Below are 27,552 nucleotides of genomic sequence, written 5' to 3' on the forward strand. Positions count from 1 at the left end.
TATTTTTGGCTATGTTGGGTCTTCGTTGCTGGGTGTGGGCTTTCTCTAGTTGCAGCGAGCAGGGGCTACTCTCCGTTGCGGTGTGTGGGCTTCTCATCGCGGTGGCTTCTCTTGTGGAGCACGGGCTCTAGGCACGCGGACTTCAGTAGTTGTGGCAAGTGGGCTCAGTAGTTGTGGCTCGCGGGCTCTAGAGCACAGGCTCAGTAGTTGTGGCACACGGGGTTAGTTGCTCCGCAGCATGTGGGATCTTCCCGGACCAGGGCTCGAACCCGTGTCCCCTGCATTGGCAGGCGGATTCTTAACCACTGCGCCACCAAGGAAGCCCTGTCAGATATTATTTAATTCATTGGTGAAATAAACGGTGTTCAAGAGAGGTGAACTGGCTAGAAGTAATTACCAGGTAACTCCACCCTTGTAGGAACAAGATGCAAAAAACTCTAACAAGCCCTGCAGCCTGTGCCCTTTGAGATGGTGCCCTAGGAACACCATTTGGTCCTGCGTCCAAGTGTTTCTGGAGGATTCTGTAGACTAGAGGTCAGCTGAATCTGCCTCTGGAAGATGGTTGCAGCTGCCTCAAGATAACCATTCACCAAGGGGATTATCCCAGTGCCCCAAGGACAGAGGGCTGGGCCCCTCAAGCCTACAGAATTGTTGTATGACTGTTTTTGTGTCTATTTCTACAAATATGCGGAAGAATTCCACCAGAGGCAAGCATTTATTGCGTGATGGTGGAGAGGGGCCTGGAGCTGACTCACCTTGGGCATCAGAGACCTGGTCTCGGCCAAAAGAATGCGATGATTGTGGATGACCAGACGCCCTAGGTCCTCACCCTGAGGATTTTTCTCAGAACAGTTTTCTAGATCCATGACAGGCCATTGAATGAAAGAAAATAACAACACCTAGCACTGATATCTTGTCTGTTTCTGTCTCTGCCCTTTAACATTTTATGAAGTTCATCTTGTTCGCTCCTCAGGTGTGTCCCGTCTGTGGACTTGACCTCACTTTACAGAGTCTCTGAGAGGGGCAGGACCCGGGGAGTGAGTGGGACATGGGTGTCTTGATTCTCAATTGAGTGTGATTCCCTGACAAGGCAGCTGCCTGTGGAACTGAGGAACAGGGGTGTTGATGGAGCAAAGGAGGGAAAGGAGGGTTTGGGGGGCAACTCTGTTGAGCAGGGGGCTGGTCAGCCACAGGAGGGGCTCAGGCTCCTGAAGCCAAGAGAAGGGTCCAGGGGTCCACAAAGGGGGCAGCTTGAAAGCACAGCCAGCTCCACCTGCTTCCTCTGGGATCTTGGGGGCATCGTTAGGGGGAAGAGCACAGATCGGGGGTCCATTCAGTGGGGGAAGAGTGTTTGCTCTACAGCTTCTTTGGACCCTGCTGGCCCGTGCAGACACAGAAAGCCCTTCCGCTCTATCCTGGGAGGCCTCCCCAGCCCAGAGAGGCAGGAAGCACGAAGCCAGCCGCACTGGGAGCACCACACCCAAGGCCTCTTCTGGGAAAGACCAGGGCGACTTGCGGAAATTTTCTACTCAGCCAGGAAGGCTTTCATTGTCTCATCAAAACCCCAAAAGCCAAAGGCAACTAATGGGCCTGGGAAACATTCTGAAGTGTTTGAATGGACAGAAAAAGTAAATATGGAACACGACAAACGTGCCTTCATTTCTCCACGCTCTGGTTCCCACCCCAGGGGAGGACTGCTGGCAGCCCAGTCACATCAAGCCTTTCAGAAATTCATAAAGGCAACACGGTCCCACGAAAAGCATAGTCGGTAGGGCCCTGGGAGTCTGGACTCTACTCCTAATTACCTCCCTAGGCCTCACCTTTGGAAACTATACCTGCCTTACCTGCAGGTTTTAAGAGAGGCTTAAACAATACAATGATTGTGAAACCTCTTTGAATACCATAAATTTCTCTACAAACATGAATGATCCCAATCAAAATATCACACTGATCATACATTCAAGATATATTTAAAAATGAATAAACTTCATAAGATGATGCAGAATACATATGGTACATTCACCCTGTATGACCAAAATAATATACCATGGCTTGAGCTTATTATTGTCATTATTTTATTATTAGTTTTGATGTTTTAGAGTTGGACAAATAGAATATGCTCAGTTAAGCGTCATTTCCCTTTCCTGCTCGTGGGAACACTGGATTTCTAAATGTCAGCATCGTTATTGTCTATACCAACCAGAATAAACAAAGACCAACTCTGAAGTGGAAAACAATGGTCCCATATAACTCCTTTTTGTCATGTGTTCAACAGTCAATAAAAAAGGTTTTTAGTGCTGACATGTTCTTGTCGCATTCTCAGCGCCCCTTGCTTACCAGTTGTTGAAATTCCAGAACTCTTCTGCACTGCAAGGAAAAGACCATCGATGGGGTCCACCAAGTACTTGATGTTCCTCTTCCTTGCGTTGTAGTAATCGCCATCGGCAGCCCCTCCCGTGCGCTCGATCGCCACCAGATGGTCAAACCTGCCGGGGTGAGGGCACAGGGTCCTTATGGAGAGCCAGGTGCCTGGCTGGCTCATGCCTTCCTGTGTTTGTGCGAAGGACCCTTCCGTCTTCGTTTCCTTCTTTCCTACAGAACTTGGTTCAAAATCCACTGTGTGCCAGAGCCTGTGCTGGGCGTTGGTCTCTCAGATCATTTTAAGAAACAGTGTCAGGGCTTCCCTGGTGGCGCAGTGGTTGAGGGTCCGCCTGCCGATGCAGGGGACGTGGGTTCGTGCCCCGGTCCGGGAAGATCCCACATGCCGCGGAGCGGCTGCGCCCGTGAGCCATGGCCGCTGAGCCTGCGCGTCCGGAGCCTGTGCTCCGCAACCGGAGAGGCCACGACAGTGAGAGGCCCGCGTACGCAAAAAAAAAAAAAAATAAAATAAAATAAAAAAGCACACTTTCTAATTATAATAATAATACATATTATTGTAGAATATGTGGAACACACACACAAATCCCATAATAAAACAAAATTGATTTGGTTTCCATTAACTAAACCCCCTCAGAGCCGTTTGAGGTAGAATCTTTGCATATTCGCTGGCCCAGGACGAAGTCTTATCCAGAGGCTAACAGAGGGCCTGGGACGGGGATGGTGACCCAGTACTCACGGTCCCGCTGGTTCTGCAGGAGCTCCTGGACTGCTCTGTGGCCCAGTAGCAGTATCAAGGGGCGGTTGGGGGAGCTTTGGTTACCCCCATAAGCTCCATCATCAGCCCCTCACCCCCTCACATAAAGCCAACCCAAATAAGCACCTTGTCTATGTTAAAACCATACGGCCTCGAGACAGCTGCTCCCCACCCCAGCCTCCCCATGTTGTCACCGCAAGCCCTTTGGGAGCTGTCGCAGCCCCCCCAGTGGGTCGATGGGGCGAGCTGAGGGCAAGGAGCCAGATCACTGTCAGAGCTCCTGAAGCGCCCCTACCGGGGCTCTCCCAACCCCCCTTCTCCAGTTCCACCCCCCGCCTAGGGGGAAAGACAAGTGGAGGGCAGTCGTCCATCAAGGGATACCCATGAGGCACAGTCTATGTGTGACGTGACACCCCAGGGAATGGGGGGCAGTCACGACAGGTCGAAAGACCCAGCCCCTCTGTGTGCTGTGAGGGGCAGGCTGTTGGCCCCGCAAGGGGGTTGAATAGAACCAAACAACAATTCCTGGCTGTGTGACCTCGGGCAAGCCACGGGACCTCTCTGAGCTTTGGCTTCCCCCTCTGCAGAATGGGGTTAATCAGGCCCTCTCCCAGGATTGCTGTGGACGCAATGGTGTGATGTTTGCCAGGCACCAAGCTGGGGGCCTGGCACAAAGCAGGCGCTGTGTAAAGGCTGGCTCTTTATTTCTTTGAAGTTGGATTGAGGATACAGGATACTAGTAAGACGGGGCAGCAGGGAGCCACACAGGGTGGGGAACATAGCATATCCCCAAGGGGGGCACACAGAGAGAAGGAAGCCCAGGCAAGGAAGGTCGGGGCGAGAGGAGACACTGCACCTAAGCTATAAAGAACCAGTTTATCAATTAATCTTCAAGACAGGGAATCAATGACTGAGCTTTCTTCTTTAAACATTTCCCAGGCTTTACTTATAAAAAAAGAACTGAAATCATTGTCATTAAAAGGCCAAATTGCTTCTACTTTCTTCATCCACATGTAACGAAAGTTCTGCAAAATCTAATACAGCGAATTCCAAATTCCAAGCCACTGTGTGGGCAAGACCCAGTTCTGAGCTGAGGTCCAGCATGGAGCCGGCGGTCAGGTGAACAGGAGGGCAGAGCGACTTCTGGGAAAGTGGGCAGGAAAAAACACCCAGCAGGGCGTGGCCAGATGGAAGAGACTGCCGGCCTGTGAAGCAGTGGGCACGGTTGGCTGTCCCTTCTCCTTGGTGACAACATGGTTCTTGGTTTTCCTCCTTCCTCAGTGCTGATCCTTCTTGGACAAAGGATCCTGCTCTTCCCCTTGACCTCTGGGCGTGGAGCGTCCCAGGGTGCAATCTGGGTCCTTCTCTCTGTCTCCACTTATTCCCTCCATGATGTCATCCAGTGTCTTGACTTTGAGGCCATCAACACGCCAACTGTTCTCCAGTTCCTCTTTCCAGCCCAGATGGCTCTCCTGAACTCGACTCGTGGATCTGATTGCCTGCTGTCTTCCCCACTTGCATGTCTAATAGGTACCCACACTTTCAGTTACCCAGGCTCAAACTTGCACTCTTATAAATTTTTTCAAATTGTAATTGTGGTAAAACACACCTAATGTAAAATTTACCATCTTATCCATCTTTAAGAGTACCGTTCTCTGGCATTAAGTGCATTCACGTCATTGTGCAAATATCCCCACCATCCATCCCCAGAACTACGGGCCTCTCACTGTTGTGGCCTCTCCCGTTGCGGAGCACAGGCTCCGGACGCGCAGGCTCAGCGGCCATGGCTCACGGGCCCAGCCGCTCCACGGCATGTGGGATCTTCCCGGACCGGGGCATGAACCCGTGTCCCCTGCATCGGCAGGCGGACTCTCATCCACTGGGCCACCAGGGAAGCCCCATCCCCAGAACTTTTACATCTTCCCAAACTGAAACCCTGTACCCATTAAACACTTACTCCCCCTTCCCCCGACCCCAGTCCCCAGCAACCACCATTCTACCCTTTGTCCCTAAGATTTTAATTACTCTGCCCACCTCATACAAGTGGAGTCATACAGGTTTGTCTTTTTGTGACTGGCTTATTTCACTCAGCATAATGTCCTCAGGGTTCATCTGTGTTGTAGCATGTGTCAGAATGTCCTTCTTTTTCAAGGCTGAGTAACATTCCACTGTATGTACAGACCACACTGTGTTTATCCAGTCATTCGTTAATGGACGCCTGGGTTGTTCCCACCTTTTGCCTACTGTGAACAGTGCTGCTGGGTGTGCAAACGGGTGTGGAAATATCTGTTTGAGTCCCTGCTTTCAGTTCTTTTGGGTACACGCCCAGAAGTGGAATTCCTGAATCATACGGTATTTTCTATTTTTAATTTTTTGAGGAACTGCCAGACTGTTTTCCACAGCGGCCGACCCATTTTACACCCTCACCAACAGGGTGCAAGGTCAGGCCTGCTCCACCATGGTCTTCCCTGAACCAGTCCACGCCAATTCCATCCTCTCAGTCCCCTGCCCCGAACATGAGAGCAGTCACGACTCTACCTTCGAGACATAGATCTGGCTGCTTCTCACAACCTCCATCTCTACCATTCATCCCTCTGGGGTCCCCTAAAACCAGAGTCTGAGACAAAGACTTGGGTGCAGGTGGTTTATTTGGGAAATGATCCCAGGAGGGAACAGGGACAATGAGGATGGGAAGGAGAAGCCAACAGGAGGGTTTGTGCATTTTCAAGGCAATGGGGTCTCTGTTCCTCCGGGACCTGCGTGTCTCCAAAAGAAAGGAGGCAAGGCAGCAGCTCCCACTCTCCACGGGTTGAGGGGCCCTGGAGGCATTAGTCCCCATACTTCCAGGCTGGGTGGTTTTGCAGGGGTTTTTGGAGAATTCCCCAGAGAGCACTGGCCTGGGCCGTCTGTGTGACTCAGAGCTTCCACCCCAGCTGTGGCTGAAATCACTGGGGGACAGAAGGACTCGCCACAGGGCAGCAGCCTCGTCTCCCGCCTGCCGTAACCTGGCCCATCTCCTTTCCCTATGCTTGTGCCTGTGGCTACCCGGGGGATCCGTTTGTTTTCTTTTTTAGCGGTACGCGGGCCTCTCACTGTTGTGGCCTCTCCCGTCGCGGAGCACAGGCTCCGGACGCGCAGGCTCAGCGGCCATGGCTCACGGGCCCAGCCGCTCTGCGGCATGTGGGATCTTCCCGGACCGGGGCACGAACCCGTGTCCCCTGCATCGGCAGGCGGACTCTCAACCACTGCGCCACCAGGGAAGCCCCTGGGGTATCCTTTAAAACCTAACCGTGACCTCTGTCCTCCATCCAGCTCCTCTTCTCCTTACCCGCTCCAGGCCGGTCAGCTGGCTGCTGCCCTGTCTTAAGCCTGCCGGGCCCCCACTCCACCTCATGGCCATTGTCACAGCCAGGGACACTCTTCCCGCAGCCAGTCCAGGCCTCACTCTTGCACCCGCTTCAAGCCTTGCTCACATGGCACCCTGTCCAGGAGGTCTTCCCTGACCCTCTTGTTTAAGAGAGCAGCCCACCCCTGCGCGCCCCCCTCACGCCTGGCCCGTCAGTCCCCGTTCCCTGGGTCCTGGGCCACTCTATTCCATAGCGTATCTCCTTCTAACACACTACACATGCACTGTATAATTTTCCTATGCTGTTTACCGTCTCCATTACTCCATGAGGGCAGGATGGCTATCAGTCTGGTTCACCGATGGATCCCAAAAGCCTTAAATAGCGCCTGGCACATATTAGGTACTCAATACACACTCATCGTGTGAAATGGATTCTGTATGTCCAGACACAGCCTTTCCACAACTTCTAATGTAGCAGGCGCTTTAGGATATGCCTTCCTGAGGTGGAAGCCCTTTTGAGAGGCTAAGAAGACAAACGTACTTCTCTGAAGAATGCATTTTGAGGGACACAGAGAGACAGGCAGTCAGAAGCGCGGTAGGCTCCCGGCTGATGCCTGAGTGACACCCACAGAACGACGAGAGATGAGTAGCAGCTGTTCACCCTGCACCCTAGGCCGGTCCTGACACACTGACAGCAGCGTCCCAGGCTCGCACGGTCAGCACTCTCGGCTCTGATGCCCATCTGGGTGTTCCAGGAACCTGGGAAGCGTGGGGCATCCTGCCCATTTGGGCTTTGTGGGACACGGCTGTCTCAGTCTCTCCACCACCCTATTCTCTACCATTCTACCCTCAACTTGGGGGTCCAGGCCTGTCCCGGCTGGCTCAGTGTCCTCTGCAGGTCACCCCTGCCTCTCACGGGGGGAAGCATGTGCACAGGTGGGATCGTGGGGCCTGGTGGACCCGGCTTCAAATTCCAGCTCATCATCCCCACCTGGTTAAATCACCTGGCCCTCTCACAGCCTCAGTCTCTTCATCTATAAAATGGGGATAATGCTGTTGATATCAAAGAGTTGTTCTGAGTGTTAGGGAAAACTCCCCGTGTCAGGTGCATAGCACTGTGCCTGGGCACCCGGAGGAAGTCCCACAAACGCTGACTCCCTCCACCCTCCGCCCACGAAGCCTCATCTGGCTAAAGGGACTCCCCTTCTCTCACTGCTCACCTCGCTGTACAGCCTCGTCAACAAGCTTCTTGTGCATATTCAAGGCTCTCTGGTCGACGACCATGGAGACCCCCTTCTCCCAGGCCTGCAGGAAGGCAGCCAGAGCTGCGGCTCCCGGCGGGCCGTCCGTCTCTTCCGGAGGCTCGTGGTTGAGGTGCGCGGGGAAGACGGTGGTGCGGAGCACGGAGCGGGTGTGGGACGGAGACAGGAAGGCCCGCAGCAGCTTGCCTGGACGGAGCAGGTGCCCGAGACCTCGGCTGCCTAAAATTAGGCAAAAACAAAATTAAATCACAAAATCACATAACTGTGTTCCAAGTAGCATCTTATGGAGACAGTAGCTTGTTTTTTTGTTCGTTTGCTTGTTTTTGTTTCAGAAGTAGATTTGAAGGTGTGGCAGACCCCTCCTGGGCCAGTCGAGAAGGGTCACTGGGTAAGGGGCCCACCAGCCTCTCTTTCAGTTAAGTGTGGCCTCGAGACCAGGTCCTCTCCATGTGACAATCGAAGAGCAGTGGAAAGAGAGTGGGAGTGGTGATATGGCCTCCCCCTGGCCTGGTCATACACTCCCAGGCTCTACTCCAAGCTCTTCCCTTCCTGGGAGCTGGGCTGTTGACAGCCAGCGCCCCCTGGGGGTCTCACGATGGGATGCGGAGCTGCTGGGTCCCTGAGTGACCGCGAGGGAGCAGATCCCCTTCCTGCAGAGCTAGAACACTCACCCTGGAGGACCCGCCCTGGACTGCTGTGTGAGAGAGGCACACATTTCTGCTGTATGTATTTGAGCAAAGCCTCTTGGGGGTCATTTGTTAGAGCAGTTTAGCAAGCTCTAACCAATACAGGGAATACAGAAGGAGGAAGGGAAACAGGGCTGTCTTAGCTGGGGATTCCCCCAAAGCAGACCCTAAGACAGGGGCTTGGGGGCAGGTATTTCAGTGGAGAGGGAGCCCAGGAAGGAAGTCAGAAGAGGGAGGAGGTGAAAAGCCACGAAAGGATGTGTGAGTGAGCAGGTTAACTCCAAAGGCAACGGCGGCTCAATCCTGCTTGAGATCCTCTAAGAAACCAAGCAGTAGCCCCTGGGGACTGTCCTGCCAGAGGACAGGGAGACTGAGCCGTACGCACCAGCTCTGCCCCCTACTGCGTGAAGGCTGCCCGTCGGGCGTTGACTCCCCGGCACTTCTGGGCTGCACCTGCTCTCCTGGAGAAACAGAGAGACCCGAGGCCCAGGTGGAAAGCTGATGTGCTGGGAACTGCCCACTGCAGCTGCAGTGAACCCGGGGGGTGGGGGGGTGGGGGGTTGGGCTGGGCACCAGCTGCATCTTACAGATGCCACCGTGGCTGCCAAGCCAGTCCCAGAAGGCTGCACAGCCTCCGGACTCCCATCACATACCATTGTGCCTTCGTCCATGCTCAGGCCACCTCGGGGCGTATCTGTGCCGTGCGACGGGGGGATGTGACTTAGAACTCCCACCCCAGCTGCGGCTGAAATGAGAGGGGGGGCCTAAGGGATGTGGGGGGCGTCAACTTGCATTCGAGATACCTGGACAACGTGGAGGGACACAGGGTGTGGATTCTGGTTATGGAGGAACAGCTCCAGATTCAGCATCTGGAAACGTACATTCAAGTCCAGGCACTGGCACGTCACAGCTATGTGACCTTGGCCTTGTCCCTTGATTGCTCTGAACATCAGTTTTCCTACATGGAGCTGGGGGTGGTCCAGGTGGAGGAAGGCTGTGAGGCAAGGGCCCCTCACGTACTGCCCGTGGGAGTAGAAACGGGAACATTTGTCTGGAGGGTGATTTGTACCTTAGATTTGTACACTCCACTGGAGCCAGCAATTCACTTCTAGGAATTTATCCTACTAAAGTGATCATGGGTATGTACACAAATGTAGTCATAAGGATGTTCAGTGCCGCATTGTTTGTGGTGTCAAATAATAGGCTATTAATAAAATGGTAGAACATTCATAAGATAGAATTCTATGCAAACACTATAAAGGATGTTGTGGTGATATTTAATGACATAGAAGGATGTTCACAATACATTTAAAAGGGAAAGAAGCAAGTCCTAAAATAGTATCACAGTATGATTCCTATATATATATATATATATATATATATATATATATACATTCAGTCTTATAGGTTCAAGACTGAAGAAAAAGACTTTAAGGGCAAACATAAAACTGTTAATAATGGTTAATTGTGATGGGAACCTGGTAATTTTTATTGCCTCTTTCATGTTTTCTGATGTTTGTACAATAAACATGAATTACTGTTGATAAGTGGGGAGAAGAATAACAACATCTTAAAAGAAAAAAATTGGAATGTAACCTATTTAATAGGATGTGGTGAGCCCCGATAGAGAGAAGAGGGGAGAGAGACCTTTGTCAACTTGAAAGCCGTCCATCCATCTATGATGATGTTATTATTAGCACAAACATTAACATTATAAACCTGCATTTCTTCGTCTTCTCCAGGCACCTCAAACGCCAGCCATGTGAGGTCCTCTCAAAAATGACTGAGTGACTCTATTATTATGCTCTGTGACTGGTGTTCACTATATGGCCATCAGTCTTATACCTGCTTATTTAATACAGTGGGAATCAGAAGCCTCTGTTGTTCTTGAGGGTTAAAGACGTTCCTTGATAAACAATATTGGCACCTCTGGACAGTCATAAATCTGCCTATCCCCCGAGCTTCATGCTTCAAGCCTTGACACACAGTTCATCCAAGCACTGAGGGTATTGCTGTGGACGACCTCCCAGATCATTTTGATTAAGCAACGGGAGCACCGTGTCTGCAGTAAATTTACTTCCCAGTTACTTTTTTATCTGAGCTAATGGCAGAGCTAACAATACATCTTCCCTCATGACGCTTGTACTGAGCAGGAGAGCCGTCAGCCTGAGTAAGAATGTTTGTGAGACAGAAAGTATTGCAGAATTTTTAAAAATATTCACCACGGAGACCAGCTATGTCAGAAACTCTGTGTATACACAGCCACGACTCTATGTATGTGTGTGTCCTGAAACGTGCATCTGTAATGAACAGATATCCCAAACTTACTATGTGTTTTCATGAAAAGGAAACTGTTTTCTGCAGCATGAATGAATGAATGAGTGAATGAACGAACAGACAAGCACCTTTCAGCAAACCTCCTCCTAACTGGAACCAGCAGACCCCTACTGGACCCCAGCAGCCCTGTCTCATGTCTAGAAAGTCAGCGGCTCTCAAACCACAGAAGGGCTATCCTCTGAGACGCCAAATACAATAAACATGTCGGCTGCAAACTGTTGTGAGGTTGTCTCTGCAGGGTCCTGCCCCACCAAGGATCCGCCAAGGAGGAGCAATCCAACACCCCCTCCTATCTCCGCTGCCCAGTGCACAAAATCTAGTCTACGTCCAACCCCAGGCAATGGCACAAAAGAAGACGATTTGGGACATTATTACGGAATGACGGATGACATTGGTTAAACAGTGGCAGTTGACTACCTAGGAACCATTCCTCTCCCTTTTTCTTCCCTACTCAACCCCAATTTAGTTCTGGATGGGAACGTGCCCACCTCCCAAACTCCCTCATACGTTTAGTGTTGAAAATTTGGGGGAAAAAAATGAAGAAAAAAAATCATCCAAAATCACGCTATCCAGAGATCATCACCGTTAGTATTTTGGTGCATTTACTTTTTTCCGGATTCATACACAGTATTAGCATTAAAAAAAAAATCATACTGTAGACACAGTTGGCATGCTGCTTTTCCCCCTGAACATTCATCAGTGATGAACTTCTCCAGGTCCTTGAGGTGTGACTGCTTGTTTCTTACCGGGGTCGATGGCAATTATCATCTCCAGTTCTCTGACCCTCTGAGCGACTGAAGCTGACGCCATGCTGCAGTGCAAAGGATCCTGGGAAATGTGATGGACCTCTGGCATTCCCTCAGGGGTGAGACATCTGGCCGGAGCCGCTGTACCCTTCAGGTCAGTCATAACTGTGCAAGCCGGTGCGCTGGTGAAAGCCAGTGGCATCTCTAAGGCACACAACAGGAGGGTCTGAGCCCAGCCCACTTCATCAAACCCCGTCCATGCCCGTCTAGCCCACCGTTAACGGGAAAGATGGCGCCCATGCCTTGGCTTAGCCGGCGGCGCTCCTTACCCATTTGTTGGCACCAGGCCAGGACGAGCTGGCTTACGACTAAATCAAGTTCCACATTAAGGGGGGCCCCTGATTTTTAGGAAGGTGAAGATGGGTTGAGTGTGGGCAAAGAAGTGAGGTGCCCACAGCTACAGTTGGGGCTCTAGGAGTTTCCATCAATGCAATCCCGTGGATATCAGAAAGTACTTACTAAACACTTGCAACGCATCAAGCCATCTTGCTTTACTTTGCAGCAGTTGTTAGATCTGCTAACAAATAGTTCTCTCTGAACATAGCTTCTATTTTTCTCATGTCCCCTATATTTTGCTTTGGTTTATGCTAATTTTGTTCTCCCCCACTAGATTCTGGGCAGCAGATGCACTGTAGCATAGTTATTAAGACATGACTTTGCATGGTGAACACACTTGAGCGTGAGATGTGACTTTATCCTCTCTAAACCTGTTTCTTCAACTGTAAAATAATGATAATGCCTCATCTGGTTGTTGTCAGAAGTGAACTGGAAAATGCACATAAAAGTGTTTAGCAAAGTGCCTGGTCCAGTGTAAGCCCTCGGTATAGGTGATGCTTTGCATTATTGAACCAGGTGCTATATCTTATCCATTCTCATGTCCTTGTGCCTGGCCTGTTAGGTGCTTAATCCTCACTATAACTTAATTTAGACCTTCTGCTTTCTTCAGTGTCATTATGATCCTTGAGTACTTTAACCCCACTCAGCTGTATATTCCCAGAGAAGAGGGACCATTGCTTATCCATCTCACAAGTGTACACAATAAGTGCTCAATAAATGTAGACATGAATTGAGTAAGTAACGTCTTGGATTTCACAGGAAACTATAAAATTTCTCAGATCTAACAGAAAGCCAAAGTCAGCCAACACTTCAGAAGGAAAACCTACTGACAGATGCGTCAAGCATTCTAACTTAACTTACAGCTGTGATAAAAAGTGGAAGAACGAAGGATTTCGATGAATGCAATTTCTGTGTTTGGGGCAGAACCTAAAATTGGTCACTCTAAAGCCATCACACACTAGAACAGTCAGCTCGAAGTGTGACATGGGGTTTTGGCCCATCTGTTGTGAGATGTGCAGCAATTAATCTATTGCTAACAGAAGTTTAAATATTGAAGTTTGAGCATGATTTTTATAAATTAGAAAGATTCAAGGTGATCCCTGACCAATGATGTCATTTGTTCTCATTTACAATCAAACATGCTATCGCAAGTCAGAACTGAAGGGCTATCGTGTGCTGGGATCCCAGCTGCAGTGAGAGCTCTTCTGCAGGGCATCCCTCTGGCAGGGGACAGGAGAGGGCTGAGACCATCGTGCTGGAGGATATTTACTGTGGGTGTGTGGATGTGTGTACACACGTGAGCACACACACACTTGTAAATGACCACAAGCTCCCTGAGAACTGTATCTTGTCTCCTGCAGCATTTTATTCCTAAGATCTGGGCACAGAGTAGGCTCCCAATACATTTGTGTGAATAAACGAATAGAATCCCCTATCACCATATTACAGATAATCTTCCCCTATCATGAGGCCATTCTAATAGCTAAGCGTCCATGAATGCTTTAAAAATAAATTGAAAGTAGCACTAAATTCTATTATTTGTAGTGCAAGCCGGGCTGACCTGGCTAGAATCTTCCTCTGTCTACAACAATGGGCTGCAACAGTTATTTTTAATGTCTCTGTCACATCCTTACCTTACTGTGTGCTAGTTAGGGGGCCCTCGTGTGTCGCTTCAGTGTAATGTCACCCTTGGCTTTTGAAAAAAAGGAACGACAGTATTGCTTTCAAACACCCAGCAAATACCACGTGAAATGCTTTGCTTAATTGAGTTGCTTGCCTTCACCTTTGCTTTCAAAGCCCCACTAACCTCCAAGATGTCTCAAAATATCAAGCAAAACTGGCACCTCTGTTAGACTGGACTGTGAGCCTTCCGCTGATAGAAATATATTTAATCAAAACATATTTGAGCTGAAAGACAAGCTGCTCTGGTGAGACCCAGCACTGGGATGAAAAGAAAGCAGTCAGCGGGATCTTTGCTGTGGGCTATAGGCCTGTGTTTTATGACTTTATTCCTTAAGTCATTGCACCATAAACCTATGCATTCAGGAACTGGAAACCCACCCAATTCCCTCCTAGGTCAGAGTAACAGTGCCCTTAAGCCCAGACATACTGCAGGTGCTGACAGCTTTGAGACTGGCCAGCTGAGAAGGCCAGAACACTGGAACGTGCCTTGGCTGACACACCACAGGCTCCCCGTGGTCAGGTTTGGAAAGATCTTTGATACCCAACAGTTCTGCAGATGGAAGAAGAAAGTGAATTCCACTGGGTCCTGTACTGGCTGGTACTATCTGATTTGAACATGTTGAGTAGTTTATGGTTCTTTCTCCAAGAGCAACTCTAGTCACAGAACCACTGTAAATTGGAGAAGTCCAGGGAGGACACCAGGAATCCGGACTTTACCAACCCAGAATACTTGCTGACTTCTAGTGCATTTTGAGGGGCATAGTTTCAGAGCATGGAATCTTAAATGCGTGGTGTGATTGCTGGAGGAGACAAGGGGGGCATTTAGTCCAACACTGTCATCATACAGATTGCGATTTTGAGTTTATCTTGGTGCAGACCGAGTCACATAACCTAGACAGAAACTCTGTTGCTTGACGACCAACAGCATCCCTACCCCTGGCCGGATATCAGAGTGCTCACGAAGACAGCAAAGATGGATGTATTGGGTTCAATTCATCCCACTAATAATAAAACTGCCGACACGCTGCTTTGGGTGGTCCTGAGACCATCTTTCTGTGAGGGAGGTGACAGGTGCTGGTTGCATTTTTGCAGAAGGCCGGGCTTTGTCTGATTTTGTTTGTTAAGCAGCTGAGTGAGTTCAATTACTCTGAACTCTGACTCTCACCCAAGACCCAATCCCAAGCTCTCATCAGGACCTCTGAGAGCCTCCAAGAGGCCTGGGAAGCTTCCACGCTTGGATCTGCTCACTTGCCAGCAGATTGAGTTAATACACTGGGGATCAATGGCTTTCGGCTCAAGTTAACATTTGGAAGGAAGCTGTCCCCTGCCCAGATATGCCACTGAACAATAGCCTAGATTAGCGGTTACTATGATTTCAAATTTCAAGGCAAATAGCTCTGCTGACATCCTCCACCACCTGCTTCCCCAACCCCTGGTTCACTTGAAGTTCACAGGGACCAATGGATTAGGCTGGCTATTCTGCCAGGGGCGTCACCTTCAAACCTGAAGGGCACCTGCAAACCCAGCCCTGGTGCTACTGCAGGAATCTGGGTCTTGTCCAGGGCCTTAACCCCCAGGACCGCTGGGAAAGATGAGGACACGTCAGGGGAACTCAGGAACACAGCAAGTTCCCGTCTTCTCAGGCAGAAGTCCACGTGCAGCTGTCAGAATCATGAAAGAGAGTGGACACTGACCTGGGTCGCCAGTGTGAACCGGTTGTCCATATGCTCACCCCCCACGGAGCAACAGGCCTGTACCAGCTGTTCCAGTTTGTCCTTGGGAACGGGCCTCACTGTGACCACCAGAGGGCAGCAAAAGCCAGCAATGGTGGCACAAGGCACCTCTGTCTGCCAAGAAATCAAGTGAAAAAATGTTAAAAAATAGAATCAGCACAGATGAAAGCCCTCAGAACCAAGAGTTCAAAGCAGCTCAGTGAAGGAGGAGGTCCAAGTAGCCATCATAAAAATATAGCTTCTACTTTTTTTGGTGGTACGCGGCCTCTCACTGTTGTGGCCTCTCCCGTTGCAGAGCACAGGCTCCGGACGCGCAGGCTCAGCGGCCATGGCTCATGGGCCCAGCCGCTCCGCGGCACGTGGGATCTTCCCGGACCGGGGCACGAACCCGTGTCCCCTGCATCGGCAGGCAGACTCTCAACCACTGCGCCACCAGGGAAGCCCCCTAGCTTCTACTTTTATGTGACATAGAGATGAGGAAGATTGCTGGTAATTATTGGTCTAAAACAGAGAATCTTAATTTTGTACTCACCCTGGACCCCTTTGGAAGTCTGGTGCAGCTATGGACCTGCGTCGAAGTAGTATTTTTAACTGTGAAAAAGGAAATGCATAGGATTACAAAGGAAACCCATTATGCTGCAAATGCAGTTAGCAAATTATGAAAAAACTATGATACGGCGATAGGTTTGCTTCTTCATTAGCAACTCAAGCAAGGAACAAGATGGGAGACCTACCCTTGGAAGTGTGAAGTAGCGATCAATATACGAGATATTTCTGAGGTGTCAGGAAGGACTGTAGTGTGACATGGGCACGTCTGTGACTTCTTTGGGCAGCCACCAAATCACAGGGGCTGCTGACGTGGTGTCGTTTTTTTCTTTCATTACAATCATAACGGAAGGAAACACTCCATTTCAGTTTGAGGCTATGAAAAAAATGCAAATTTTTTCCCACCCAATTTCATAGACCCTCTGAATTTTCTCCTCAGACCTCAAGGGGCCCATGAACACAAATGCAGACCTCTAGGAGAATCAGAGGCAGAGGGTCCCCAGGAAGCGGGAGCCTCGAAGGAGGCCCCAGGGTCTCCTCTGCCCCATGAGTCCACAGACCCCACTGAGCCCTGCTCACTCCTCCTGCCTCAGTGGAAGCTGCCCAGGATGACCTGTGTGACTTGCCCTGCTTATGTTGGTTTTTTTCCCCCCGAATGTTTTCTGGTCCCTGTAGTGGGGCTTATGAAAGCTTCAGGCCACGGCCAGGAGGATACACCACTGGGACAGTCTTGGTAGCTGCTTGAAGGACATGCTGTTAGCACCCTGGCAGTAGCAGGATGAAACCTTGGTGTGCCTGCCAGGTTGATGTCTGCAGAACAGCACTCAGGAGGGAGCACATGCCAGGGACACTCACAAGAGACCGGCAGCACTCCTCAAGGCCAAGGAGCCTCCTTCTGGGGGACTCCCTGCATCCCCTCAAGGCCGCCAACCAAATCCATGATGGCAGCCTGGCCATTTCTCCCAGCAGCCAACGGGCAGAGGCATCGATGTTAAACAGAAAGCTATCTGGTATCCACTGGGATGGTGAGGTGTGGCTAGACCGTGGCTCTGCAGAGCACGTCCTCTGGGCAGCAATGGGCACCTCTGTGCAAAGCATCTTATAATTGGCACACCTCCACTATGGGCATTTTACAGATGGGAACCAGGAGTCCTGGGTTCCAGCCTGGCTTTGGGATTTAGGCAAGTCCCTTTCTCTCTCGAGCCTGAGCTTCTGCATCTAAAATGAAAGGCTGGCCAGGATGAGCCGCGAGGCCCTCCCGGCTCCTACCTGCCACAGACAGCGGTGTGTTCCAGGGCCAGCCCTGCAGGGGCCCAGCCAGCAGCTGCGGTTCTGCAACCCCCCTTCCCAACCGTCAAGAAAACCGCTCAGACACATATTTCACACATGAAAAGCAGCACGCACTGTGGGCAGCCTTGTTTCTCATCAGAGGCAGCCTGGGCCCCTCTGGCAGGAGCCCAAACCAGGCAAGTTTTAATAAACGTCTCAGACCCAAGATGAAATCTCCAATCTGCGTCCTCCGTAAAGAAACCTGGGGCTGGCTGTGGACACTGGCTGCCCATCCATCCAGCAGAGTATGTTCTCAGACTTCACACAAGTGTCCAGAAGGGGTCAGGGGAACGAGCGATCTGGTTCTCCACTCCCCCCATCTCCCTACCCCAAGGGACAAGCAGTGGCTGGAATAAAACCTCAGAAACACTGCAGAAGGCGGCCCCGTGGCGGGCACGTCCTCCGAGAGGCAGCCACTCTGCATCAGTGGCCACCAGCGGCCGAGGCAGCCACTCCTCTGCATCAGTGGCCACCAGCGGCCGCCTCTGGCCAAGAACATGACCCAGCTTTCCTGACAGAGACGTGACCTAGCAGCTAACAGCCTGGCCAAGGCTCTGCCACAAATCCCTGGGCATTTACCCAGCCAGGCGCGCTCTCCCCTCTGCCAGGGAGCTTTTTCAAAAATCTCACTGCGGTGCCCGAAGTTAAAGGAGCCAGACAAATTCCAAACAGGTTGGGTTTACCCAGCACAGTGATCTGCCCGGAAGGGCTTGGCTCGCACGCCCAAGGGCATGCTGGGTGCTCACAGAGGTAGGCAGGGGAGAGGCTGGTGGTCCCATTTTCCAGATGAGGAAAAAAAGCCCAGAGAGGTTAACCGCTTGTCCTGGATTGCCCAGCTAGAAAGTGGCCAGAGCTTAGGTCTCTTGCCTCCTGCACCATTGTTCTCCCCACTGCAGGAAAATACAAGATGACCCACGTTCTCAAGTCATTCTGCCCCTGTGGATTGCGTCCCTACCTTGTATGCACCCATGTGGCCGTGGCCTGCTGAGTCCCTTCTGGGGAGTCCCCCCTTCTCCCAGGCCCCTTCCAGGGAGAAGCTGCTGCCCAGGAGGAAGGCCATCATGTCCTTCAGCTGCCCCGAGGACTCCTCCAGCGAGGTCAGGCTGCCCGTGCAGGTGCCGAACTCATACTTCCAGAACTGGGGACAGCCCGTCCTGGAGACACAAGGGAAAGCTCATAGGCCCCCAGACTCGGTATGGACTCTGACAATGCATTTTTAAAAAGGACTGGGGAGGGAGAAGAGGACACCTGGGGCTGAAATTTCAGACACCAGCACCAAGGTGGTGAGCACAGTTTTGGGCAGGGGGCCTTGCTGGCATCCTTCAACATCCTTCATCCTTTCCAGACTGGAATATACTGTAGCCCCTGCCTCTACCCTATTATATTTCCTGTAACCTCAACTGGAAACCAGCCAAACCAGCAAGAAAAGGACAATGGTGCCCTCTCTGCCATCGAGACGAGGCCCGCAGACCAAAGGGACAAGGAAGCTCTCAGTGCTAGCAGTGGAAAGGCCTTTCTCTGCTCTCTTAGAGAAACTCCTCCACAGGGTTGAAAGTCTTTAGTCATAAGCCTATTCTTCATTCACTCCAAAACCATTTTGCTGAGTCGCTCCTCCATGCCAGGCACAGGCCAGGTGATGGGCTATAGTGATGGAGAGGATAACGGCCAGCCTTTAAGAAGCCTGAAATCCCACACTGGCAGGCGAGGCTCCATTGACATCAGATGCTAGCAATACAGAGCAGTGAGTGCTAACTGCCTAGATAGAGGAGTGACTCAGAGAAGGGGGAAATCCATTCTCTCCCACAAATGGGGAGATGCTGGAGCTGGGTCCTAAAGGCTGAATAGGAGTTCACCAGTTGGACAAGGGAGAAAGCGCATCCTAGGCAGAGGGAGCGGCATGTGAACAGCATGGAGGCATCAAGGCCCTAAAAGCCGCTGAGATGGCAGCATGGGAGGGGCTCGCAAAGGAGTTGACCTCGGACCCAGGTGGGGCTCTGAAGGCCCCTCCCACCCCTGGAGTCCACAAATGATAAGAGAAGAATGTTCCTGGGAACTTTTTCTCTGAGGAGATGGTTGGGGATGACTGGACTGTCGGAGGGGGGTAGGTACTGAGCCAGGGCCTGGTCACTACAGGCCTGATATCAACTAAGGTACAAGCCACAGGAAGGCACCAAAGAACTGTATTTAAAAAAAAATATTTTATTTATGTACGTATGTATGTATTTGGTTGTGCTGGGCCTTAGGAGCTCCTTAGTTGTGGCATGTGGGCTCCTTAGTTGCGGCACGTGGGCTCCTTAGTTGCGGCATGCATGTGGGATCTAGTTCCCTGACGAGGGATCGAACCCGGGTCCCCTGCATTGGATGCGCGAAATCTTAACCATTGCGCCACCAGTGAAGTCCCTACACTGAAGAACTTTAAACGAGGGAGTCACATGATCAGATGTAGAAAAAGTCACTCCAGTGGGAGAGAAGACGGGGATGGGTTGGGAGAATAGGAGAGGGAAAGAGTGGGACAAGGAGAACAGTTAAGACGTCACAGGATTTTCGGAGAGAGATGTGAGCCTGAGCTAGGAGGGCAGGAGAAATGTGGGCTCCCCAAGTGCTACTATGGAAGCAGAATCAGTAGGGCCATTTATTCCATATGTTGTATTTTAAAAGTCTGGGAGGGCTTCCCTGGTGGCGCAGTGGTTGAGAGTCCGCCTGCCGATGCAGGGGACACGGGTTCGTGACCTGGTCCGGGAGGATCCCACGTGCCGCGGAGCGGCTGGGCCTGTGAGCCATGGCCGCTGAGCCTGCGCGTCCGGAGCCTGTGCTCCACAATGGGAGAGGCCATGACAGTGAGAGGCCTGCGTACCGCAAAAAAAAAAAAAAAAAAAAAAAAAGTCTGGGAGAACATTCATGACAGTATTAACAACGTCTGTCTCTGGATTTAATTGCAGGTGGTTTTATATCCTTCTTAATCCTGTGGAGTCAGGTTTCTAGCTTGGGTAATGAAGTGGACGGATGGCAGTGCCACCTGTCCAGGGCTGGACTTTCTTGGTAGTCCCAAAGATTTTTCCCAGGGCAGGGGTAGGGGCAGGGGACAGGGGTAGGAGTGGACATGCGAAGACGGCAGCCCCTTCCAAAGCAACAGTCATGAGTTAGGCTCCATGCCAGGCACCATGGGGTCCCCGAGGCTGGACAGAGAGGTTCCTGGTGACAGACACACCTGGCTGCAGCATCTGGCCACTCCCAAGCTTTAACCCCGAAAGCTCAGGTTTTTTACCTGGTACCTGGGACAGCACCCAGGGCAGGCAACGTCCACTTGCCTGGCTCACTTTGGCCCAGCAGCGGCAGAGGGCCACTGTTGACCTGGCAGAACTTTTCAAAGGCCGGAGCAAGGGACCTGGGCAGGGCCACCACACTGGCTGGCTGGAGCCCTGGGTTTGGTGAGAGAAGGGAAGAATGCAGTCAGTTCCTTCTTGTAGAGGCTTTTTAACTTAACTTTTTTTGAAGCGTAACATACACACAGAAAAACGCACGTACGTGTACAGCTTGATAACTTTCACAAAATGAACCCATCCATGGAACCGGCATCCTGGTCAAGACACAGAGTGTTACCAGCATCCCAGGACCCCCTATGCCCCTCCTGGTCATCATCCTCCACACGCCCCCCACAGGGATAGCCACTGCCCTGACTTCTAACGCCACAGATTCCTTTTGCCTGTCCTTCATACATGTTCTTCCTAGAACGGAATCATACAGTGTGTGTCTTTTGAGTCTACCTTCCTTCACTCACCAATAGTGGGTTCATTCTCATTGCTCTGTGGTGTATTCATTACTACAGTGCATTTACCTAAAACTATTGCTGATGGATAGTTGAATCGTTTCCGGTGTCAGGTTATTACAAATGGTGCCTCCGTGAACACTTTAGTACATGCATTTTGGGCACACGTGTGCACGGTCCTGTTTGGCACATACCTACGGTTGTAGGAAATATAATTGCTCAGCTTTAGTAGATGCTGCCAAGCAGGTTCCAAAGTGGTTGTGATATTGACCAGGGCTCTTGGCCTTCCGCAATCAATAGAAATTGATAAGAGGTCAATCGAGAAATTCTGGGTTTGGTGATCGGCCCCTTTATTGGGGCCCCTGCGGCCGCAGGAGGGAATGACAATAAGTAACAGGTTCCCTTGCTCGCTTCCCGACGCAGGGTAAGCTGGTTCCTTACATGGGGTGAGGGTAGGGGTGTGTCTAAGGGCTGGGCCGGAGCGGTGGCTTAGGTGTTTTGCCCACCCTTTTGGTGGCGTTGAGTGCAGGGGTCATGCACAGTACCCTGCTTTTGCTCCTGACTCCCTGTTTTTGCTCCCAGCTCTTGAGAAGTGGCAGTTGGGTTTTTCGGTCTTTTTGCTATCTTTTGTCCAGAATTTGCCCCAACTGCGCATGTACACAGTTTTTTTAGTCTTTGCATTTTGTAGCTCGAGGAGACGTTTGTCCAGGTGCAAGCATTGCAGCACTGCAGCAAATGGTCCCAGGTCCCAGCCGATCCCAGTTGTACCGATTTATACTCCCACCAGGGGGCGCGTGAGTTCCTGGTTGCTCCATACCCGCTTCAACGCTTGGTGTTGCCTCTGCCTTTTTCATCCCAGCCTTTCCAGTGGCATCGAACTGTGGTTTTGATTTGCATCCCCCTGTTGAGTAATGCAGATGAGTGCCTTTTTGTATGCTTTATTGGCCGTTTGGGTATCCTTTTTGGGCAAGAGACCGTTCCCTTCTTTTGTCTGGGCAGGTTCTTAACTGGGCAGGCTCAGAATCCTCGACTCTCCTCCAAAGAGATAGTCTTACTGGAGTTTTAGAGGAAGACCCCCACGTGCACGCCACAGTCTCCCCCGGGGGCAACCAGCCCACCCCTGGAATGGGAAGTCCTTTGGCTTTGGAGGCAAACAAACCCGAGTTTGAATCCTGATTCTGCCTCAGGCCAGTGCTGTGACCCTGGGCTTGGTTTTCCCATGGATAAGATGGCAGTAATCATACCTACCTCAAAGAGAACTCCTTGAGTCCTTTCCTGTGTGTAAATTACCTAACACACCGGTATTCGGGAAGTAGGGGTTGGAGTTACATTCATTCAGTGAATCTTGTATAGACATTTACAATTATGGTACAGAAGAAATATTTAAAGATATTAGAAGATATTTGGGATGTACCATTAAAGGTACATTACTAGGTAACAAAACATTATGTTCAGCATATTCTCCTTTTTAAAGGAGATGAGAGAAAGAACTAGAAGGAAACACATCTTCATGTTAATCACAGCTATCTCCACTGACAAGATGGTAGGTGATTTTAATTTTCTCCTTTGTGCTTTCCTCAATATTCTAGAATTTATGCAATAAATAGGTATCTGGAGGAAAACTGTAACTGGAGGAAAAACAAACAAGAAAAGTTATGTTTCAAAAAAAAGGACTATTTCCTTAAAAAAAAAGATCATCCCAAAGAAACATATACTCTTTTGGAGAAATAACCTTGGTGACAAATCTCCTAAATGCCAGGTATGCTCTATCAACAAGTGGACATTTCTTTTCTGCAATAATATCTGTCAGCTAGTATTTTCTGAGTGCTTATTATGTACCAGGATCTCTGTGCTAAGTAATTTACATGTGTAATCAATCATCTGTATTTTATACAAGAGGAGAGTAAGGCTCAGAGAGATAGAGTGACTTTCCCAGGGTTACACAGCTGGTATGTGGCACAGCCAGGATTCAAGCCTCAGACAGATGACCCCTGTGTCCCTCTGAGGTCACCACTGGGCTGCGGGCACGGGCCTCCCCGGGATGGGTCCACCATCACCTCCAGCATCTTCCTCCTTGGGCATGGGGTAGTGAAGCAGATGTGACCCTCTGCAGGGAAAGTCTGGGACTGGCTCCTGCTCTAACTGCCTGGAACTCATTACCTCAAACCCTACAGAGCCTGCCAATGCTACAGACTTTGCAAAGGAGGTCAAACTGAACACGCCCCGCTGCCGAAAGCTCAAGGAAGCTGGCTGCACGGCTCAAGCAAGCCTAGCGTGCTCCAAAAATAATCTGGAGTGAGGGGAGGGAATTCAGCCAGCCTAGAGGCCGCCCATCCCCTCCCCACACCTTTCTTACCTCCGAAGCCTGTTTCAAGAGCAAACTGGATTAATACCATAAATCACGAGGTATTATGTGCACAAAGCTTCTCTGTTTCCTTTTTAACTAAATGTACTTCAGAAGGCGCTGTGTTTCGGTTTTGCTCATCTCTACTGCTGGTCATAGCAAGTCCCCGCGTCGTCCCCATTAGTAACAGGACATGGGATAGAAGGCTCCGTGGTGCCTTTTTGGAGGGGCGGTGGACACACGAGCTGGGGCTACTTTATGGTCTGCTGTCTAGGGCTCCATCTAAGGTCACGACAGCTTTTTCTTTGTGGCGAGAAATGAAGTGTGTCCTCTGAGTCCTTTTACCCAAAAATCAATGTTTTTATTTTTTTTTAAAAAACTTAATAACAAGAGAAACAAAAAAGAAGAAGCAGCAGCAGAAGCCTTTTAATGTTCCTAATCTGATCTAAAGCCCTGGAAGACGTAGTCCCAAGCTGGAGAGCACCAGCTGTTCCACAAAATGGACTGCTTTCCTTGTGGAGAATCCACGACAGACAGCAACTAACGTGGGTCCCGCATCTTATGTACATCAGCTCTGTGGGGAAGATTCTGTGGTTACTTTCAGTAATAGATGAGGCTCAGAGAGGTCACACAGTCTGCCCACGGCAACAGCCAGTAAGGAGCCACCTGTGCCCTTGGCCCCCCAAGGTTCTAGTGAGCAGGGTCGACCTGGTTGAGCTAGGGTTTGCTGGTCCATCATGTGTACGAAGGGTTGTGGTCCACTGTTCCTTGCTGACTCTGTAAAGCACACTTCCTGGTATTCACATCATTAGGAGCCCCCTCCCCCTTGACACTGGCCTGGGCCACATGACTTGCTGTGCTAACGGGACATTAGGAGGTGTGATGCAAGCAGAGGCTTGATATGTGCTTGTGCATTAGGGCTTGTCCTCTTGGAATATCTCCCACGGAGGCCTGAGCTACTCCGTAAAGAAGTTTGGCTTCCACTGCTAGAGGGGCTTCCTAGAGAGAGAAATGAGACGCTAGTCCCAGTGGTTCCAGCCATCCCAGTGGACCCTCCAGACATGTGAGGAAGAAGCCATCTTGGTTGTCTAGCCCAGTGGACACCCGTGGAGCCCAGCCTCAGGGCAGAATTATGGTTTAAACCACTAAGTTTGGGGTGGTTTGTTAGGCAAGACTAGATAATTGTTGGCCCACAAATAGCGACAGAGGCCGGACGTGTCCATAAACAAGGAAAATTGTCCTGCTTTAGTATTTTAATCTGTGTTGCTGGTGACTCCACCAGAACCAGAAAAGTCTTTCCCGTTGTGAAATTTTGCTGGGATCCAGGTCAGTGACAATTTGGATATCTGTTTTCTCTTGCAGGACCTTTTAGAGCCTTGGGCGTCACTCCTGGGATGTAGTAGGGAGATGGGTGCCACCAGTCCAAGGAGGGAGACTTGGTCTGAATCGAAAGCAGATTAAAATGCGGCGTAACATGGGGGCACTTTTCCCAGAAGGGAAAACCTTTCCATCACCGGAGGTCGTTGGCGGTTCTCCCTATGGAGCTTGGGGACCAAGCAGAGCTGGTTGGTGATAGCCTTCGCACCTGAGTCTGGTCCAAGGTGCCCGCTCCTTCTGGGAAGTTAATTAGTGACCAGCGAGAATCTCCTTCTGCTCTGACTTTCCGTCTCCCGTGCAGAAGCTAGGCGTCTCAGGAGTTCCTGGGCCCTACGTGGCTGGTATTTCCAGGGAATATTTTTTTAACATCTTAGCACCACTCACCCCTAGCCATGCTGGACATGTTTCTGAGGTTTGGTTTCTTCTGTAGAATCAAACTCCTCACAGCAGAGGGAAGGTGGGACTTCAGGGGGAGTGGGAATGTCATCCCTGGATGGGCCACAGAGGATCCGGGTTATGGGACAGGGAGGGACAGATGAGAAAGCACAGCTCCCTGGAAGGCAGCAGATGCAGCATCAGGACTGCCTCCCGACCTGCCCAGGGCTGCTCCTGGCCCTGTCCTGGGGTGGTTGTTATTTGGAGCAAGTTCTCGCCCAGCCCCATCCCCTTCATGTCTCAGTTTCTAATGAGAAATTCCTGACACTTCAAGATGCTCTTTCTCTGGCCTGGAATGTCCTCCCTGCCTCCCTCCCAGAAGGCCTTTCCATTCCTCAGAACTGGTTCAGAATCTTCTACCTCCAAGATGTATCCAACAGGCTCGTGCTGGCTGGCGCTGAGCTGCCTTGCCCCCAAAGCATTCTTTGAGCCACTGATTTGGGCCTGGAGTTGCAGTCAGCCTGATGTTCTACTTGACCCTGAACCCCCTTTCTCTCTCCCAGAGAGACCCCGAGTGCCTAGAGGGTAAGTCCATAACTTAGGGCTCTTCCTCAGCCCCCAGAGCACTTATCACAGCCTAAGTACGTAGCACACACCAAACCTACTTACGGGTAAGTGAAGAAACGAATGCATACCACATGAGCTCACAAAGGAATTAATAGGCTAGATTTTCTGTCTACGTATGACTTCTGTTATTTAGATTTAGGACCTAGAAGGTAGAGATTTTATGTTTTCTTCTTTATATCCCCTCCTCTCACCACTACTATAGGCACAGTGTCTTATACAGATTTTTGGTGAATGAATAAAAACTGTAAATTTTAAAATATAGAGATAGTCTCAAAGCTCTAGGAAAATATGCTCAAAAAGTAATCCTATAAATTGACTTCTTATACTCTAGAAAGAGAGGCATCAACATGTCAGCAAAATCTAGGGCTAGATAGCCACGTTGTGTTGGCCTCCAAGGCACAGCCCATGTCCTCCTCATCTAAATATACCACGTGCCTAGCATAGTGCCTGACATGAAAGTGGGAGTTCATACGTGTCTGTTGAATGACTGACTGCAGGCTGGTTGAAAGCAGGATTCAAGGGCAGTGTCCATAGCGAAGATTCTGGACAAGCCTGATTTTCCACAGTTCTTTCTATCTACAGAGATGAGCCCAATGGAATTCCAATTCACCAATGTGTGTTTTCAACTCTCATCTCCCAGACAGAAGATCATGTAAACCTCATGGCTATTTTCATGAAGAATTTGAGATTGTATAAAATCTCTAACACAAAAAATATAAAGATACTCTCCTGGAAGGGGTAGAGATACATTTGAAACTGACTGCAGGTGCTTTCATAGCTGCAGGAACAAAGGGCCGTGGAGGCACAGAGGAGAGGACAGTCGGTTCCCATGGGCTGGGGTAGGGGTGCCGGGAGGGTCAGGTGAGATTGGATTCCATACCCCAGCTGAAGATACTGAGGCTTAAAGCAGCTGCTTTGGCAGGTCAAGCCTGTGCTTGCCTGCCAGACTGAGCAAGCCCCCGCTGGGCCTGGCAAGCCTGTCCTTTTAGCCCAGCATCCAAGGTACCAGCTAACGTCCTGGATGTCTGTGGCTCCCTTGAGGTTTGTGGAGGGCTTAGCACCTCAGCCAGGCATTCAGCAAAGTTTGAAGAGAGAACCACTCCATAACCATGTGGGTCAGTGGCCAGAGCCCTCTGATAACTGACCTCACTTCACATCCGGAGGAGAGAGTGGAGTTTACCCCGAACCCGACGAAATGCGACACCCCACAGGTATCTGTGAGCCCTCGCTCCCCATTATTGCTCTATAAGGCAGCAGATGCAAGCTGGGTGCTGTTTTGCAAATAGTAGCCAGAAGACCCAAATCTGAGGGTAATTGCCTTTTCTTTCCTTTATTTATTGTTTTAATATAAATGTAAGTGGATCTAGGTAATTCCTATAATAATGTTACTTCCCTAGCCTGGAGATAGATGAGTGTAGGTAGAAATCCTGCCCTGTGCAATGCATGCGGGGAGCGTGCCAGGCACTTAATGTCACTGGCTGTGCATGCTGGGAGGGAAAGAAGGTCGAGGACCCCCACTCAACAGGGTCGTTCCCTTGAAGGCAGGGGCCAAACAGAGCGTGAAGTACATGTTCATTGGCTCCTGCCAAAGAAATGCCCTCAGTAACCAACCAGAGCAAGTCAGTCATAAAATAAATGATAGGGAGAGCACTGTGGGCCAGGCACTGTGCTGGGCCCTTCACCCTCATTGGTTTACAACCACTGGCTCCCCACCACTGCCCCACAAAGAAGACATTCCCACTATAGGCAAGGAAACTGGGGCTCAGGGAAGTCAAAGAGGTTCCATAAATAGGAAGTAGCAGAGCCCAAATTCAAAAGCAAGTCTAAGTTCATGCTTGCTTGATCAATACCTATTTATCTATGGAT

General features: G+C 50.5%; 1 protein-coding gene across 1 annotated transcript in view; it reads right to left on the bottom strand.

The window, feature by feature from the left end:
- Positions 1-25,171, bottom strand: part of DGLUCY (D-glutamate cyclase) — a 48,489-nt gene extending 23,318 nt beyond the window's left edge. The window contains 11 exon segments of the mRNA XM_060162564.1: positions 2,338-2,616; positions 3,116-3,150; positions 3,328-3,379; positions 7,700-7,960; positions 11,511-11,714; positions 14,017-14,139; positions 15,284-15,311; positions 15,314-15,436; positions 18,153-18,351; positions 20,463-20,616; positions 25,069-25,171. Coding sequence (XP_060018547.1) covers positions 2,338-2,616; positions 3,116-3,150; positions 3,328-3,379; positions 7,700-7,960; positions 11,511-11,714; positions 14,017-14,139; positions 15,284-15,311; positions 15,314-15,436; positions 18,153-18,351; positions 20,463-20,616; positions 25,069-25,171 — 1,561 coding nt within the window.
- Positions 25,172-27,552: the final 2,381 nt, after the last annotated feature.

The sequence above is a fragment of the Lagenorhynchus albirostris genome, chromosome 1 (assembly GCF_949774975.1).
Source record: "Lagenorhynchus albirostris chromosome 1, mLagAlb1.1, whole genome shotgun sequence".
Taxonomy (NCBI): domain Eukaryota; kingdom Metazoa; phylum Chordata; class Mammalia; order Artiodactyla; family Delphinidae; genus Lagenorhynchus; species Lagenorhynchus albirostris.